The sequence below is a fragment of the Camellia sinensis genome, chromosome 5 (assembly GCF_055761805.1).
Source record: "Camellia sinensis isolate YWXY chromosome 5, ASM5576180v1, whole genome shotgun sequence".
Taxonomy (NCBI): Eukaryota; Viridiplantae; Streptophyta; class Magnoliopsida; order Ericales; family Theaceae; genus Camellia; species Camellia sinensis.
The window spans coordinates 79,627,391-79,647,281 of record NC_138965.1 but is presented as its reverse complement, the minus strand read 5'-3'; the positions used below and the strand labels follow the sequence as shown (position 1 = coordinate 79,647,281).

At 35.8% G+C, this 19,891-nt stretch overlaps 2 protein-coding genes across 2 annotated transcripts in view; one reads left to right on the top strand and one right to left on the bottom strand.

Moving 5' to 3' along the window:
* The window catches only part of LOC114280143 (40S ribosomal protein S27), a 29,907-nt gene extending 19,855 nt beyond the window's left edge, over positions 1-10,052 (bottom strand). Inside the window, exon 1 of the mRNA XM_028222485.2 lies at positions 9,668-10,052. Coding sequence (XP_028078286.2) covers positions 9,668-9,920 — 253 coding nt within the window. The 5' untranslated portion in view covers positions 9,921-10,052. The remainder of the gene's footprint in view (positions 1-9,667) is intronic.
* Positions 10,053-13,769: 3,717 nt separating this feature from the next.
* Positions 13,770-15,271, top strand: LOC114280152 (uncharacterized). Its single transcript, XM_028222490.2, has 3 exons — positions 13,770-13,823; positions 14,564-14,635; positions 14,720-15,271. Exons 1-3 carry the CDS (start codon positions 13,770-13,772, stop codon positions 15,269-15,271), a joined length of 678 nt encoding a protein of 225 aa, XP_028078291.2.
* The last annotated feature ends 4,620 nt before the right edge of the window (positions 15,272-19,891 follow it).

Below are 19,891 nucleotides of genomic sequence, written 5' to 3'. Positions count from 1 at the left end.
CAGCATCACCCCAAAAAGACTTAGGGACATTCATGGTAAACAAGAGAGAGCGAGCAACTTCAAGAAGATGGCCATTCTTGCGTTCGGCAACCCCATTCTGTTGAGGAGTACCAACACAACTAGTCTGATAAAGAATGCCATGCTCCTCTAAATATGCCCGAAAAACTCCATCAACATACTCAGTCCCATTATCACTACGAAGAATTTTGATTTGAGCATTAAAAAGATTGGTCATCATTTTATGAAAAGTTTGGAAACAAGAAAAAACTTCACTCTTAGTTCGAAGCAAGTAAATCCAAGTCACACGGGAAAAACAATCAATAAAAGTAACAAACCATCGATACCCAGAAGTAGAAACCACAGGGGAAGGGCCCCACACATCAGTATGAATAAGCATAAAAGGAAAAGTACTTCTTTTATTAATTGAAGGGTAACAAGTACGTTTATGCTTTACAAGTTCACAAGCATCACAACCAAAAATACTCCTAGGACAATCACGAACTAAAGAAGGAAAAAGTTTCTCTAAAACATTAAAGGAAGGATGACCCAAACGGCGATGCCACTGATGAAGGAGAGAAAGAGAGGAGCCAATAGTGCACTTGAGAGCTTGAGATGGGACGACAGGAGGAACGGCATCCAGAAAGTACAGCCCACCTTGTGCTCTACCATTGCCAATCGTTTTCCCCGTAGCCAGGTCCTGAAAGACACAATGAGTAGGAAAAAATGTCACTGAGCAATTTAGAGAGGTAGTAAGACTACTAACAGAAAGCAGATTAGTGGAAAAAGTAGGAACATGAAGCACAGAGGAAAGAGAAAGCAAAGATGAACAATGAACTGAACCCTTGCCAGAGACAGAGGATAAAGTGCCATCAGCCACTCGAACCTTGTCTCGGCCGGAACAAGGAGAATAAGAATAGAAAAGACTAGAGGCACCTGTCATGTGATCGGTGGCACCGGAATCAATAATCCAAGAAGGCGATGATAAGGTACTAAGAGCACTAGCAGGAATACCTGTGTTGGCAAAATTGGAAGAAGCAGAAGTAGAAGAAACTGTGGTAGAAGGAGAGTCAAGTCGAGCCATCAAACGTCTGAGAGTGTGTAACTCATCCTGGGAAAGAGTGTTGGGCTCAGAAGGACTCACAGCAATCTCGGACACATGTGCTTGGGGTCGAGCTGTACTACCACGACCTCGACCCCGAGTAGGGCGACCATTCAGTTTCCAACAATGCTCTCGATCATGTCTGTCTTTCCCACAATAATCACATTTCAAGCGATCTCGATCAACCAGTGTACCCTGACTCCCAGACTGAACTGGACTAGGCCGAGGAGCCCGAGGAGGAGGAGCAACAGCTAAAGCAGAACGATCCTGAATAGAGGAATGTACCATAGCACTACGGCGACTCTCCTCTTGCTGGACAAGGGCATAAGCCTCGCGTAGGGTGGGAAAAGGTGAACGACCCAACACCTGGACGCGAATCTGATCATACTCCAAGTTCAAGCCAGCAAGGAAGTCATACACACGCTCTTTCTCAACGGTTTGTTGAAACAACGTGGCATCCTGAGAACAAACAGCCTGGAAGCTTTGGTAATAGTCTAGTTCCTGCCACAAACTACTCAACTCAGCATAGTAGACTGCGAGTGATCTATCTTTCTGATCTAAGCTCCGAAGCTTCTTCCTCAACTCATACGCCTGTGCATCATTACCTTGTTGGGAGTACATTTGGGCTGCAGCTGTCCAAATCTTATGAGCAGTATCTAATAAAAGGAAACTCCGACTAATAGTGGGCTGCATAGAGTTGATGAGCCAAGTCATAACAAGAGCATTTTCAGAAATCCATTGAGTATGGAGTGAGGCATCACCATCCGGTAGGGGAAGAGAACCAGTAATGTAGCCAGTCAAACGGCGAGCAGCAATAGCAAGACCACATGAGCGGGACCAAATCAAATAGTTGGAACCATCCAATTTAACAGGACTAATTTGAAGAGAGGGATTGTCGGTAAGAGTCATAACACGACGGAGGCCACCCTCATCACTAATTGTATCCTTAGTCTCACCCTCAGCCATTGAAAATTAAATGCCCACAATAGGAAAAAAGCAAATACCAGTCGAAAAACAGCAAAAACCAACAGAGGCAATCCACCAACTCAACTTAGGGACAATAGTTACCTCTAGAGACAAAAACAGAGCCGAAACAGGGGCTGGAGAGACCAAAACCAGTCAGAAACTGAGAGAAAACGTGCTGAAACTGAGGAAAATTGACAAAAATAGAGTGAAAGCTTGCCAAATCATCAAAACCAGTCCTCCCAACCCTAGATCAGTCCCAGTCGGCTCCCAAGGTAGAGGGAGGAAGGGAAAAAACAGCCAAAAACAGGCCGCAGCAGGGGCTTCCAAAAAATCAATCGTTTTTTCCAAAAATCAACAAAAATTGGAAAAACACTCAAAAACTCATCAAAAAATTAAAATAAAAATCTAGGGTGAAAACCCATCAAATTTCGACCATAAAGGATTTTTTTTTTTTTTTTTCGATTTTTTTTTTTTTTTTTTTTTTTTTTTGTGTACAAGGAAGAACGAAAGAAACAAGAAAAAGAAACGAATCTTCAAGAAGGAAGAGGATGCTCTGATACCATGTTAGATTTGCATAAAAGAAAGAAAAGGAAGAGAACTGTATATTATTCACTCTCATAAACCTATTAGGGTTACACATACTTATAATAAAAGACTAAAGGAACAAAAGACATAACTATCCTTAACTACCCTTATACAATAATACTTAACAGTATCACATGGATTTGAGACCTAGATAAGATTGGAACCATGTCTGGTTGCCTTGTCTTTGAATCCTTCAATAGGACCCAATGATTAGAAGACACCTAGGGAGGCTTGATCATTTTTTATTTTTATGGGATGTCAACCTCTTTGCACTAGTAGAAATCATCATGGGTTTGTTTGCATGACAAACTACTCCGGCACACTTGGAACCCAAGCGTAAAAAGATCTATCAGAAAACCTAATCAAATTCACCCTCAAAAGACCAACATCTGGCCTTCTGTTAGTTAGAGCTTCTCTTCTAGCAGTCAAGGGTCTATGTTGACCATAACCACCAGAGCTAAGGAGCCCCTTCCATGCTTCTCTTTGTCCTTGATGGATATAGTGAAGTGTAAGGTGCATAACCCCTTCGTGTCCTCTTAGCAACCCTTCTACTTTCTTGATTCTCAGCATATAATTGCTTCTCCTTCTCTGGGATACCTTTCAACCACTTATATCCCAACCTAGATTTTGAGCACATCTTATGAAGGATTGCAGCTTCCAAAGAATCTCCATACAAGGACCTAGCAATGGAACCTTGGCTATGCTCCAGGCCATCCTTCTTGCCATTCTCCACACGCTGCTAAGCTTTCAAAGCTTTGTTCTGTGTTATTTTGTGTTTTATTTCACTCATCTGCACCTCATCAACATCCGTTTCTCTCAAAGACAAGCCTGTCTCAATGGTTCAAATGATTGAATCTGGCATACTGACATTTACTTCTACCTCATTCACCTCAGGGAATGGGTCTTCGTCAATCCCCATAACTTTCTCTACCTTGGCTAGGAACAGCAACCTCCCTTTCTTGATTTGCTCTTGAATCTTGACTTCAAAAATAATACAATTTTTGGTTGCATAAGACAAATAATTGTGCCATTTACAATAAACTTTGCCCTTTTAGTCTGCTCTGGAGTTGGGACATTAACCCCCTTGGGCAACTTCAACAATTGTGTTGCTAAAACATGATCAAAAATTGTATGTGACTTAGACACATCAAAGAATACTTTCTACGAAATCCTTTTCTTTTAAATTGATGGTCAATGGTCTACGGGTCTATGGTTGTTTTCTTTCAATCAATACAGTGCAAGTATAAGACTCTTTGCCTATAATTTTTGCAACATCAATTTCCAAATTAGGATCTCTATAACGAGTCTTGTAAGATGAATTGTTTCTATCTTGCTCCTCTTCTAACAATGTGACGACCCCGACAAACATAACATTATTGCATATTGAGCTATTATGTGAATTTGCATGTTTCTGTGCTTAATTTTGCTTATATCTGTTTGATTATGAAATATCTGTTAGAATGCTTACTTTGAATCAGAAATTCAAAGTCTTAACGAATTCAAAAACAGAAATTAACAAGTTCAATAAGCTTATTGGAATATTTAGAACCATTTGAGGAGTATAATTAAAATTTGATTCAGATAAAATTAATTAGGATTAAACAATTAAAATTGGGTAGAATTGGCACCCCTTAAGCTTGTTTAATTAGCCTTAAGTGCACTTAATTAGCATAAGCTAATCCTAGGTATATATATATATATATATATGATTTATGAAGGGAATTAAGTTCATAATCAACACTTTGGCTGAGATTTTAGAGAGAGAGGGAAGGCAAAGAGAGAGAAGAGGAATTGAGAAGGATTGTGAAGAAAGGAAGAGAATTGAAGGAATTTGTGTTAGAATTCTTCAAAACCAAGCTCTAGGTAAGTAATTGACCCTTAATTCTAGTAGATAATTCATTTAAGAGTTGAAGTAATGAAGTAATTAGGATGAATCTCAGTACTTGATAAGGGAATTGTAGAATTAACTTGAAGATGGTGGGAATTGGTTTGTTATAGACATGCATGCATCAATTCATCATTTTTTAGTTTGGTTATCAAAATTTTTACATGCATGAGGTTCATACTTGTTATTTTTAAGGGTTCTTTATGAATTTACACTCGATATTTCATATGTAAACATTGTGAAAGAAAAGAGTTGAATTCTTTGCATTCACGGTTGGATTATGAAGTTTTGAGCTTGATTTTGGGGAATTGACAATGATTTGAGCAAATGGTTACAAATTGGTTATGTTTATATGTTTTCCAAAGAGTTTCCATACATTTGGTCCAGCCATGCAAGCTTTTGAACTTTGAACTTGTGTTTTGGAACTTAAATTATGTTTTGGAAAACCCAGCATTCGACCTCATCACTGAAGCGATGAAGTCGTCACTCGAGCGCACATAGCGAGCATCCAGTAGTTTTGCAGAGTCTTGCATACCGGTCGAGCGACCAAATGTCCATTCGAGCAACCTCAGCGTTTAATACACTTGGATCGAGCAACCATCGAGCATAGATTTCGACCATCCACTACTTTTACAGACCAACCAAACCGCTCGAGCCACCAAAGGACCGCTCAAGCGAACACTCTGTTTTTAGCAACTTTCAAAATACACTTTCATGTGCATATTTTCACTTCCATGTTCTTTTGAGCATTCTTAGGCATTGTAAAGGCTTCATTAAGAAAGTAATAAGTTAGAAAACCATCTAAAGATTATAATCGAATTGAATTGGAATTGTATTAGATCAAAGATGTTTGTTTGTAGATGTTACATGGTATTTTTGTTATGTGTTTTGTGTAGGTTGGACACCGGAAGTCTAGCGTTTGTTCAAGCCCACTATAAGTAATATCTCTACAAAGATATGTTCAGATGTATTTTGAAATTGTTTAATAGAGAAGTTTATGAAATCTTATTTTGTATCTATGAATGAATGCCCTTTTTGAAAATGTATTTGTGACATCCTTTAGTGAAGCCCTTGCATTGGGGACATAATACCATGGCCCATGAATTAATTGAAACACAGAGATTTCTGATGTTAAGGCCCTAGTGGTCCACATTGAATTACCCATTGTGGTTTTATTAATTGTCCACATTGAATTACTCATTGTGGTTTTATTGAATGACCCGTTGTGGTCCCATTGAATTGACCTTAATAGTCCTATTGGCTTTGGCATATTGATTTATTGTTACTCTATTGGATGTTACCACATATAATGAATTGCATTGGATATTGTTAAAATAGATGATTGATATGAATTTGATATATGATTGTTTATACGAATTGTTTTGGATATTGAAAAGATATGTTTTATGAAATGTTGGACTTCACTCATTAAATCCTTTATATTGACGTTACTCAGTGAGCTCCAGCTCACTCCTCTCCCTTATATATATGTAGGTGAGCATGTGGATCGACAAGCTTAGAGTTGCTTTGGGAGTCCACCCTTTGAGAAGCTGAACAAGAAGTGCCTCCGTGATGGGGCATAGCTTGGTCTCCAGCAGAGACAAGCTTTTGTCAACCTTTTGTTTGGTCTTTTGTTTTGTTACTTGATGAACATGTGTTATGTATGTTATGGAAGTCGAAGTTCAAGTTTGTTGTAAATATTATTATGAATGATGAATGAAGTTTAAGTTATTTATGAAATTTGTCATGTAAGCACCGCTCAATGGACTCATTTGGTCCTTTGAGACTAGTTCTACTGTAGGCTGGGCCACCACCGGAGGTTCTATTAGAGGGTTTTGCCCCTAGCCTTGAGGCATTTGTGCCATTGGTTGTACAGGTTGTCGTTGTGTTGGGGGCATAGCCATTTGACCAACTGATGGCCCCAAAAGAGAAGCCACTGGAACTGGTTCCACTCCATGTGGCTCTACTTGGTTATTCCTTCCAAAAAAGACATGTGTTGGTCTTGGTAGATCACTCAACCCCTCATGTGCAGGTTCAAAGATTTGGCTGGTGACCATTCTAGTCACATTTCCTTGTATATTTCCTGGAACACCACAAGTATATATTCCCATGGATTATAAATGGGATCAAGTGTAGTGAATCTCTTATCCCTTTCCGTTTCTAGCCCAGTCGCACTGCCGCCATCACAAGATCAGAGAGAAAAAAACAAAAGGTTTAAATTGTGTTTGGTGTGAAGTGAGACAATGGTGTGTACTTGCGCTATGTTTGACTGGAGGATTTGGGGAGAGATTTAAAAAGGGAAAGGGAAAAAGCGTGTGAAACTAGGTGAAATATAAGTATATTTTATTCACATTTCACCTACCTTTTTCATTTCCCTTTCCAAATCTCTCCTCAAATCCCCCAACCAAACTCAGTATTAGAGAATTTGTGGTGTGCATTTAGAAGCTTCCCAAATCTAACCATCCTCATTCTATATTTCAGAAGTGAAAACCATGAAGAACAAACCAATAACCAATAAAATGCCAGCAAGGATCTACAAAGCTACAAATCCTTTTGGCAAGAGGCATATTGAAGAACACCAAGTAGACTTTTCCTTCTATACCAAACTACGCAGACGGGAACTAGTACAGTACACATTTGCTAGCATTTGAGTAAAATTTTGAATAAAAACTTAATTTGATAAGAAACAATCTAATAAATAACCTCAGATTTAAGCATAAATTTAAGTAAAAAGCTCGATTAACCACATATATATACATATAATACTATATGCAACAATTGGCATATCAATTAGGCCATGTTTGTTTGGGCGGGCTGAATTAAGTTGGATTAGCATTCCCATGACTAATAGTCCTAAGACTACGAATCTATTTGGATTGTGTATCATATCTTATGTTTGGATTAACTTAGGATTATAAGGAGGAATAAAATATTGGCCTTGTTTGGCAAAGGCTATTTTTTGCTTTTTGGGCTAAAATACACAAAAAAACAAAATAGGCTAAAATACACAAAAAAACAAAATAGGCTAAACTAGCCAATAAGACAAAATGTCACATCAAACTCATAATCATTTCGCTTTTTCTCTCACAAACATCACATCCAACTACAAATAAATCTAGCCATCTTCCCAAACACAAATATTTTCACCTACTAAAATAACAAATTCCCAAACACCCACATTATCCAATCCGATGTTTGTTTAAGAGGATTGGAATGGATAAGACATGAAAGGATATGGGAAATCCAATATATTGACCATAATACCCTATTATAATTATTGTAAAACTTTGCACTAGCATGTGTTATAATTTTTAAAAAGCAAATTTCCCTATTATTGCTCCACACCCATTTGATTTATTTGAACAAAATTTAACCCACCTTTTTTTAATAGAAAAAATCAAAAATCATTCACCTATAAAATTTATATATACATAAGCAACCATTAAAAAAATACACTGCTATTTTAATCATCTAACCATTCATTGCCCCAAATTCAAAAAAAGTATTTATTTGAACAAAATTTAACCCCCACTTTTTTTTAATAGGAAAAATCAAAAATCATTCAACTATAAAATTTATATATACACAAGCAACCATTAAAAAATATGCACTGCTATTTTAATCATTCATTGCCCAAGTTCAAAAAAGTATTCATTTGATCAAAATGTAACCCCTTTTTTTTAATAGAAAACATCAAAAATCATTTAACTATAAAATTTATATACACAAGCAACCGTTAAAAAATATGCACTACTATTTTAATCATCCAACTATTCGCTGCCCAAATTCAAAAAGACATTTATTTAAACAAAATTTAACTCTTTTTTTTTCAAACAAAAAAATATCAAAAATAATTCAACTATGAAATATAACTATTTAGAAAAATAATGATATCAGAAAATATAGAAAGTGGAGAAAATATATTTATGAGAAGATACATACAAATTACCAATTGTAGACATGTTGAATTAAAAGTCTATCGTGTCCATTAATGATTACTACCATTCATAATTGTTATAAATAATAATATTATTGTTCTTAGATCATCTCCAGCAAAGAATATGTCAATATCATATTCTTAGTTGCATTTTGAAATTGTTTTGGGTTTTTATTTTAAATATTTAAAAAATTTCTTAATTTTTTAAAATATTTACAAATTAAAAACATATTTTATTGAATTTTTTTTAAAATATTTCAAATATTTAAATGAGGTAAAAAACGAAATCTATTAGTTATGATTTCCCAAGACAACAATAGCACATGAGAGAAGGTAGAAACGAAGCTCCGCCAAAATCAAACTTCTTCAAATATATATATATAGTCGGGGTTAATTTGATCAATTTGATAAGTTAGTTCACACTTTGGCTTAGTCTCCCAATTTATATCCTACCCCCTCTATGGGATTGAATAGTTCATCGTATGTGGGACACCATGGCCCTGTTTGGTAAGGCTTATTTTCAGCTTATTTCCAGCTTATTTTAGCTTTTAGCTTAATTTAAGCTATTTTGATGTGTTTGGTTCAGCTTAACAATACAGCTTATAGCTTTTTGTAAGTCAAAAATTAACTTATTCTTTGAGTGGGGGAGAAGAAACTTAATTAATAAGTCAAAAATCAGCTTATGTTCACAGTTATAGGCTATAAGCTGTTAGGCTATAAGTTATAATCACTTTCCCACAGCTCTACCAAACGGGGCCCATATCTGGATAGATTATTAGTATGTGGGACACCATATCTAGATAGATTATTAGTCTTTACTTCAATTTTTAAACCAAACATCAGATTAATAATTTTATTGAAATATTAGTGTAATCCCAAGCAAATGTCCACCCAAACAAACATTGTATTAGTGTATTAACGGATGATGTAGCATGATTTGAGAGGTTGAGTTTTTGTAATGGGTAGGATCATAGTTTTAAAATGACAATGTCTTAACTATGTTGGTACACTATAGCAATTGGTGTGTGGAGCACCACTGTATATATATCGAGACCTAAACGTACACAAATACCAATACATATTAAATATTCACAATTATTCGTAACCCAGAGAGCCTAATCTAATTCAATGAAATTCAACACTTGAAAAAGGATCAATTATTGAACTGAACTTTAATTGGAGGAATAAAACTCACACTTGATCTCGCACGGGCCACAATCAGATGAGGGGGGTTTCAGAATAAGAGGAGGTCTTCCCTTGGAATAAAGGGTTTCGGAGTCGATTGGAGAGTCCGAAGTCTCGAAGGCGACGGAAGTGTCGAGAGAGCCACCAACGACAGTCCAGTCTGTTGCGGAGCTCCATGAAAAGTTTTTGCTTTTGTTGTCATTATTGTTGTTGTAGTTTCCATCGTCGTAGTTGCCATTGCCGTCGCCCTGTACTACTTCCATTGCTTTTGCTTTCTCTATTTTTGTTCTCACTTCTTCTCACCTCTCTCTCTCTCTCTCTCTCTCTCTGGGGTTTCGGTTGTCGTACTTTTTGGAAGAGCGTTTTGGCCTGTTTGGAACTTCATTGTTTTACTTGGGGTAAATTACACTTATAGGCTTAATGTATATCACCATTGACCTTTAGGTAATTACACTAAATAGAATAAAAATATTAAATTTATACATTCTCTTTTTTCTTATTTTCCTTTATTTTCTCTATTTTTTTCTGTTCTTTACATTTTTTTTTTTTTTTGCAATGTAATTTCTTTTATTTTTTATGAAGATTTGTTACCTTTTATATAAAGAGAGCTTTGTAAAATGAAATTATTAACCACAGAGATGGGAATATAATTTCCAAAACGTAAAGGGTGAAATGTAATTGAACCAAACCTCAGAAGGTGTCAGTGTAATTTACCCTTTTAATTGGTTTTTTTTTTTAGTTGTTTTATAACATAAAAAATTATTATTTAAAATAATTTATAAAAAAAAAAGTATACTTGAATAGATGATTATGAAAGAAAAAATTATTAATTAATGGATAAAATTTGATATTTTATTTTATTTATCATTATACTATTTTTTATTTTTATTGACAATTTTAATCCAAAAAAAAATGCCAAACACTGCCTTTATTTGATTTTTAAATAGGAAAGTTACAAACTCGTTGCCAAATTATAGGGGCATACTATCTGAATCCAAAAAATATCTCAGTAAGCTCAATTTAAATGAGTGGTGTTATTAACACTCATCTATTATTTTGGATCTTTTATTTTTTTGGACCCCTACTTATAAATTTTGAAACCTATAAAATTTATTTTCTTCCCCCAAATAATACCAAAATTATCCTTGTGAAAACATTCCACCCATTCAATTGAATGCACACCCCTCACACCCTAAAAAAACTTCTCTTTTAAAAACCCTAACAAAACCCACAAAGAAGAAAAAGAAGAGTTAAGTGTGATTACTGCCCCTCTCTCTCTCTTTCTCAGTTCATCCTTTTCTTCGGTGCTTAATATTTAGTTAACGGTTTCCAAACAAATAATAAATGTTCGATTACCAGTTTCCGAACAAATAAACAATGTTCGGGCCTGAGTTTCCGAATTTTGGTCATATGTTTCGGAGTTCAGTCCCGAAAAAATGACAAACAGATTTTATTATTTTTGCCTTTTTTTTTAAGAAACTTACTCTTGCAAGGTCAATCTCCTCTAAGCTAAGAACACCATTAAAATTATGAGCTTTCTCTAAACTTTTATTGTTATACTCCTCTCGTCTTATGGAGTTGTGGTTACTGAAAAAACTTCCGCTCATTATCATTGTCGGAGAAGTGTAGATAATCAAATGGTTGCTACGGTTATCGCCAGAATATTGCAGCCAAAGGGTTTTCAAGGTTTTGAGGGTGAGTAAGTTTTGAATGTGAGATTTGGGGAAGATGGATGGGTGGTGATGGAGGTGGGTGCTCTCATAAATCTTAATTCATGATGTAGTGGTGTGTGGGTTTAATTGTGAGATGGTGTGTCCCAAAATTAATGATGTCCTTTTTAGTAATTTTATTTGAGGTTATTATTGTAATAAAAAAAAAGCTAAAAATTGAGGGGTTCAAAATAATTCACAGGGTGCTAATAGCATTCTACTTACACCACTACTTTACCTTTTTACACCCTCCATATGAGTTTTTTTTTTCCCTAATTTTATCCATGCGTGAAATTACCTTTAAGGACCAAACACTAAAATTAAATATATTTTGTTATCTCCTTACACCCCTTGGTCTTCAATCCCTACTCCTCTTTTTCCTTTCTTAATTGTTTTTTTCTCTTACACATCTCTTTTCAAAAAGTGAGAATCATAGTATTTTGATCATTAAAGAAAGCAATGGATGAAGAAACGGTGGTGAAGAACCATATAAAAAAGTGAAATTGTGAGTTTTTTTATTTATTTGGTAGGTTTTTATTTCGTTTTTTCTGGACTGGTGTTCGACTTTCGTTCGATGGTTCGAAATCGAACAAAATAAAATAGTCCGGCATCACATTGCTGAACAAAAAATATAAGTCTGGTAACTGACTACCGAATAAAAGACACATTTCTGGTAACCCCAAACCGAATTTGTTTAATTTGTTCGGCTTCTCATTACTATGTATTTTCAATTTCATTTTTTTAATTTGTCTGGTAACATGGCACTGGAGTAATTCAAATTAATTAGTGTTGTATTACTGAACATGCCCACCACAAATTAAAAAATCAATGTTTGGAAGAAAGTGTCTCTGTAAATGTACAGCAACAAAATGCTGGAGAGATCTATTTTTTCTAGCAACCTAATACCGGACTACATTGACGTGATTAGGGACATGTATGAAGGGGTGGTGACCACTATTAGATCGCCAGCTGGAGACACAAATGAATTTCCTATCACTGTAGGGTTACACCGAGGATCTACCTTAAGTCATTATCTTTTTGCTTTAGTTATGGACGAGTTGACAATAAATATTCAGGATGACGTGCCATGGTGTATGCTTTTTGCAGACGATATTGTGTTAATGGATGAGACTAGAGAAGGAGTTAACACAAAGTTGGAGATTTGGAGAAAAGCTCTTGAATCTTAAGGATTACGGATAAGCAGAACTAAGACAGAGTACATGGAGTGTAAATTTAGTAACAGTAACAATGAAAGCAGAGGAGAAGTGAAGATTGAGAACCAAGAACTGCCTAAGAGTGAACATTTTCGTTATTTAGGGTTGATTATCACAACAGCAGGAGAGATTAATGCAGATGTGGCCCATAGGATTAAGGCCGGATAGTGTAAGTGGAGAAGTGCGTCTGGGGTATTGTGCGATAAACGAATACCCACTAGACTAAAAGGTAAGTTTTATAGAACGGCTATTAGACCATCTGTGTTGTATGGGACGAAGTGTTGGGCTACCAAGAAACAACATGTGGATAAGATGAGTGTGGCTGAGATGAGGATGCTAAGGTGGATGTGTGGTAAGACTGGACAGGACAGGATTAGAAATGAGTGTATTCGGGAATGGGTAGGAGTAGCACCAATAGAAGATAAGTTGAGAGAGAATCGTTTGAGATGGTTTGGTCATATTCAGTGGAGACCAACAGAAGTAGTAGTGAAGAGATGCGATGCTGTAACGGTAGATGGAAATGTTAGGGGACGGGGTAGGCCTAGATTAACGTTGACTAGCGTTATAAATAGATATATGAATCTACTTAATTTGACTAATGAAATGGCCTTTGATAGGGCCGCGTGGAGAAGAATGATTCATGTAGCCGACCTCATTTGATGGGACTTAAGGCTTGGTTTGTTTTGGTTTGGTAACCTAACACCGGACTAATGTAAATTGTTTAGCACCGTGTTACCAAAATTAGTGGTGTAAAGAGATGAAATAGTTAATTTAGGGTTAGTTTTGGTAATATATTGGGGGTGTAATGAGAATTACATTTTTTTTAGTGGTGTAATGAGATGGAGGGTGCAAAGAGGTTAACTAATTGTGTAAGTAGAATCACCATATTTAAATTTATAAATTTTAATTCTTATTATATCCTAATGTGAATTTACTAATAAGGACAACCCATATTAAACCCTAAAATATTTTTTTTTTTGTTTTCATGGTACACCCTAATCCATTATTCCTATTCAAATCTCTGTATCTTCTTCCTTAAGAGATCAAAGTTAGTTTGTCTTCTTCTTCTTCTTTTTTCTCACTTTAAAACTCCAATCCACCTTACCAAAACTCACCATTCTCATTAACATCATTGTTTTTTATTATTTTGAAACTCTAAACCCTAAAAAAAAGTTTGAACAATCAAACAATGGACGAAAGTGATAATCACGATAATATTTTGAAGCAACCCTTCAAAGACGAGGTAAGGATTCATGTAAAAATCAAAATATAATTATTAATTTCTATATTTTTTCACATGTCCCATTACGATGTTAAATCTTTCAATTTTCAAAATTGTATAAATAGCATTACAGCTTCTCTAAGTCGCAACAGATGCATTCAATTTCAATATGAAAACCAAACAGCCTAGGTTGGTATTTCGATCAAATATATAATAGGAGATTCTATATGCTGCGGCACCTTTTAATAATTTTTATTTATTTTTTATTTTTTTCTGTCCTGTTACTCTTTTTTTTCTGAGATAATTTTTTGCTACAACACATTTCCATATGTTGCCAACCTTTTGGATTTCAATGGTTAAGGTTAAAAAAAAATTTACATCTATTTTCTCATAATTTCCATTGAGACTAAGTTTATCTATCAATTTTTGTTGCATTCAAATTTATATATTAGTTTGTAATTATTATTTTAATATTTGGTTTCATTTTATCAATTTTTTTTATTTTTTATTTTTTACATAAAAGTGAATATTCAACTTATTTTTGGTCATTATTATTTGGTTATGAAAGTCCAAACAAATACAATTTGTTCAATTGTACACTGCCGAACAACATGACAATGTTCAGCTTTGTATATCCAAACATTGTGACTTTATTCATCTTTGTATGTCCGAACAATATGAGTAAAATATGACTTTTTTTCCTTTTTTTGACCTTGTATGTCCAAACAATATAACTTTGTTCCTTTGTTGGTTTCATATAGAATTCCATTTTGGAGAATGTGGAGCATGCTGAATGCGTGTTAAACTACACTAGTGAATTTACCACATATGAGGTAGGATTACTATTTCCAATTACTTCTTTTATCAATCTTTATATTTATATTTGTACTAACTATAAGCTAATATGTTTAATGTAGATATTTAAAAGCAGAGAAACAATGATTGATTGGGCACGTGATGTTGGCAAGAAAAATGGTTTTGTTATAATTGTGAAATATTCAGATTCTGGTGGCGGTCGTTGGACACCAAGAATTAAACTAGTGTGTAAGAGGAGTGGAAAGTATAGACAAAAAAATAAGGTGAAAGTTTATTCTCATGATGAAAATGCTAGGATGACCGGGACCAAAAAGTGTGATTGTCCATTCTTGCTAAAGGGTAAGAAGTTAAGCACTAACAACGATTGGATGTTGCATGTAGTATTTGGAGTGCATAATCATCCAGCTACGGATCATCTTAAGGGGCATTCATATTTTGGGAGATTATCACACCAAGAATATGAATTGTTGGTGGATATGTCTAAGAGTATGTTGAGACCAAAAGATATTTTAGTTACTTTGAAACAGAGGAATCCGTTGAATATAACGACAATGAAGACAATTTATAATGTGCGTCACAGATTTAAAGTAAAAGAGAAGGCCAGAAGATCACAGATGCAACAACTGTTGGGGAAGTTAGCAGAGCATGAATAAATTGAATGGCATATATGTGAACAAAATACCATGGTTGTCACTGATCTTCTTTAGGCTCATCCATTCAATTTGGATTTGTTTCGTGCATTTCCACGTGTCTTGATTATGGACTGTACGTATAAGACCAATAGGTATGGTCTTCTCTTGCTTGAGATTGTAGGTGTGACTTCCACAGATATGACATTTTTAATAGCTTTAGCATATTTACAGTTTGAGCGTACCGATAACTATGTATGGGCTTTGAATATATTACGTAGTCTCATGGATGAGAATATTTTTCCTAAGGTTATTGTCACAGATAGAGAGCTTGCATTGATGAATGCCATTGATGTGGTATTTTCTAGTTCCAAACACTTGTTGTGTCGATGCCATATAAATGAGAATGTGTTGACTAAGTGTAAGAAGATGTTTAAGAGTAAAGACATGAAGTTTAACGCTTCATGGAATTTGTTAATCTTCTCTTCTTCTGAAGATGAATACCGTGAACACCTTAGCACACTACACAAAGAGTTTAGTGCATATCCAAAGGCACTTGATTATGTTACTCAGACATGGTTGAAGCAATACAAGGAGAAATTTGTTGCATCGTGGACAAATTCATTCATGCACTACGGGAATGCTACAACGAATAGGTAAATAATTTAGCAATTACGTAAACTCAATTTGTACTTATTTGTATATGAACTTGATGATTTTTAAAACTTTTATTTGATTAGGGTTGAGAGTGCACATTCATCACTGAAGAAACAACTTGAATCTAGTCAAGGGAGTTTTGAAACTTGTTAGAGTAAGATACATAATTTGCTTGAGTTACAACACACTGCCATCAAGGCTTCATTCTAGAAGAGTTTGACAGTTGTCCAACACAATTTTACTCCTTCTAAATTTGTCCAGCTTCGGGGTAATGCATCCATATGTGCTTTGGAACATATATTAGCAGAGAAGACGAGAGCAAAATCCATTGGAATTGATTCTTCAGCATGTGGTTGTGTCATTCGAAATACCCATGGTTTGCTTTGTGCACATGAGATTGCTTATTACATCAGAAATTACTTCCTATTCCACTTGAGACAATACATGCACATTGAAGGACACTTGATATTGTCAAATTGCCTAACAAAGATAAATTGGAGTTAACTTGTATTCTAGAAATAGAGTTGGTTATTAAGAAGTTTTTATCTAACTAGTGTGAGACTTGAGATTTTGAAGAAATTAAGAGAGATTGTGAGTTCGGATAGCACATTTCTCACTGAACCAAAGTTAAAGCCTAATCCAAGACCTCGTGGTCATCGAAAGGTTAATGTATCCACTCGACGTAACCCATGTCCTTTTGAATTGGTTGAATCTAGACATGGTAGTGCCTCCACACAATCATATTCACAGAAAAGGTACACAAGATTCTATCAATGGACAAAAAAAAAAAAAAAAAACAAGCTACCAAAGAAAAGGTTTATGAATTTATGGTATTGTAATACAATATAAGTTCAATATTATTTACTTGGTCAAATGTAATTAATGACATTTTTCTGTAGGTGTACCAAACAAGACAAGTACAACATTCTTCATACATTAATGCATTCCCACAGTGTATAAGGCCATACATTAAGCATGTGAAGGATGTAAGTCCTGATGGACATTGTGGATTTAGATAGATAGTTGTAACGCCCATACATTCACGATAAATAAAAGAGTTCTCATATTATAATCATCAGAGTATTCTTACAAAAGGTATTACATGTTGACAATAAAAGTAAACGCCCTATAGGCTTACAACTTTCCAAGTCAACACTTGGTTACAAAAGAGAGTACTAACTCTACACAAATAAGCCCTTGGCTTGGTATACATGTAATACAACAAAAACAACATAAAAAGAGTCTACGGCCTCAAGCCTCCCAAGCTATTTCCTTGGAGGTGGCATAACGCCTATACCTAAAAATGATGTCCCATATAGGGTGAGCCAATGCCTAGTAGAGATATGCTAAACATATTATAGGCAATAACTAAAACATTAGCACTTGATAAATGTTTAACTTAACAAAATTCAACTTATAAACATGGCTCAGAACCTGGCCAAATAACTGAAGTAAAACTACATCTCATGCCAACAATACTACAAACTGCCATTTTACGAAAATTGCGTCCGCGGGATCCGGCACCCATGTATTTTCATTCTCTTATGGCCATTTTACAGATATTTCATCTGCGGGACTCGACACCCATGTATAGATATATTCGGATTGCCATTTTATGGAAATTGCGTCCGCGGGATTTGGCACCCATGTATAATTGTATTCAAATGGCCATTTTACAGAAATTCCATCCGTAGGATTCGACACCCATGTATTCAAATACACAACTTGATTAGTTTCAATTCACCTAATCATATGCAATGTCTACAACAATCAAGACTATCCTCCACCGATAGCCCAAAGCAATTATTTCTAAACAGATAATAAATGCCTCAACAAATATATAATTGACATTTTCAAAAGTGAGCGATTTATAAATCCAACTCCACCATTCTATCTCATAATTAGCAAGTTTCATTATCCCCAACTCAATTTCATAACCAATGTCATTAATTACACTAATGACCCAAATATACCCAAATATGACATTTTTCCTTTTAATCTCAATATTGACCCAAAGGTCCAAATATTATCAACAACACCAATATTCTCATCTCTAGGCTCAAATATACATGTATAGGCTCAAATATACAAAACCTCTCTTTTATACATTTTGAAACCCTAACACCCAAAATCACCCAAACTCAACATTACATCAAAATGACCAATAGTTTATGTCAAAGACCATAGAAATAAGTAGTTATCCCTACTTCAAATTGAAGAGCTCAAATGGAGGAGATGACCAAAATCCAAAGTGCTCCAAATCTAAGATTTTTCAGATTACAAGGAAGCCCTCAACACTCTCTATCTTTCTTACAAAGAGCCTAGGTTGGAAACTCACTAGAAGTAGATCAATCCCTAGAGAGAAGTTGTTTAGAGAGAGAGAGAGCTCAAATCTAGGGTTTTTGAAAAGAGAGAGATGAAAAAGTGAAGTGTAATCCCGCTGCTGTCTACTGATATACGTATGACCCACTCGAGCGTATAATAGGACGTTCGAGCGTCAGACACAAAAACTGGACACGCTCGAGTGCAAAGATACCCGCTCGAGCGCCAAGACACAACTGCAAAACACACCCGCTTGAGCGCAAAGGGAAAGTCGCTCGAGCGTAGATTTCCCCCTTCTAGAATTTTTACAGACAATGAACTACCCGCTCGAGCACCAAGATACCCGCTCGAGCGCTACCCGCTCGAGCGTAAGGAAAACTGCTCGAGCGTGAAAAACACACCTACAGAAGTTTTGCAGAGGCACGAAATGCTGAGAGTGTGTAAACCCCGCTTGAGCGCAAGAAGACCCGCTCGAGCGAACGACCAAAAATCAAACTCCGCTCGAGCGCAAAGAGACTCGCTCGAGCATACCACCAAAAATATGGACAACAAGGAATGGGACTAAAGCTCAACCAACCTGTTCGAAACACGCCCAATACATCCTAAAACTCAAACACACGGAATTAAAGGACAACAACAAGATATACAACCACCAACTCCACGGAACCTAAGTCCGGAATACAACAATCAAGGGAAGAGAAACCGGGATCGCTATAACCTCCCCCCTTAAAGAATTTCGACCCCGAAATTAAGTACAAGTTTTTCAAAAACATGTTTTCTCAATTACCAGCATTATTACAATGTAAAATTCAACAACTTGACCCATTACCGGTCATTCCACCTCTATTCAAAAAATAAACTTCCAACATAATCTCCCACATGCATTATCAACATGCATCATAAAACAAATTCAATGCCAAAATTATATTTGCATTTCTAAAACAGAGTTAACATATGCAATGTTAAAATAAACTTCCATTACAAGGCAAGTTCCACAATATTCCCATAAACCAAAACATTCACAATGTTTTACAACTTAAGACATATTTAATGCTCTTAAAGTTCATTAATATTACAAAATCCCAATACATGGTTAAACATTTACAAACAAGTCCAGATATTTCTCACGGACATCCACCTCACGTTCCCAAGTGGCTTCCTCCACTTCGTGATGTTTCCACAAAACCTTTATCAAGGGAATGGTCTTGCCTTGTAAGACTTGATCCCGCCTATCCAAGACCCGTACCGGTCTCTCCTCATATGAGGCATCCTCATCTACTTCTAAGTCGGTCCAATCCAACACGTGCGATGAATCCAGCTTGTACTTCCATAGCATAATAACATGAAACACATCATGCACTCCGGACAACTGCAGTGGCAAAGCTAAACGGTAAGCAACCTCCCTAATCCTCTCAAGGATCTCAAAGGGACCGATAAATCAAGGCGACAACTTTCCACTCTTCCCAAACCTCATCAAACCCTGCCTAGGTGATATTTTCAAGAAAACGTGATCACCCGTCTCAAATGCCAAAGGCCTCCTCCTACGGTCGGCATAACTCTTTTGGCGACTCTGGGCTGTAACAAGCCTCTTATGGATAAGCTCAACTTTCTCCATCGTTTCCCTCACCAACTTCGGGCCCAACAAAGGTGCATCACCCACCTCGG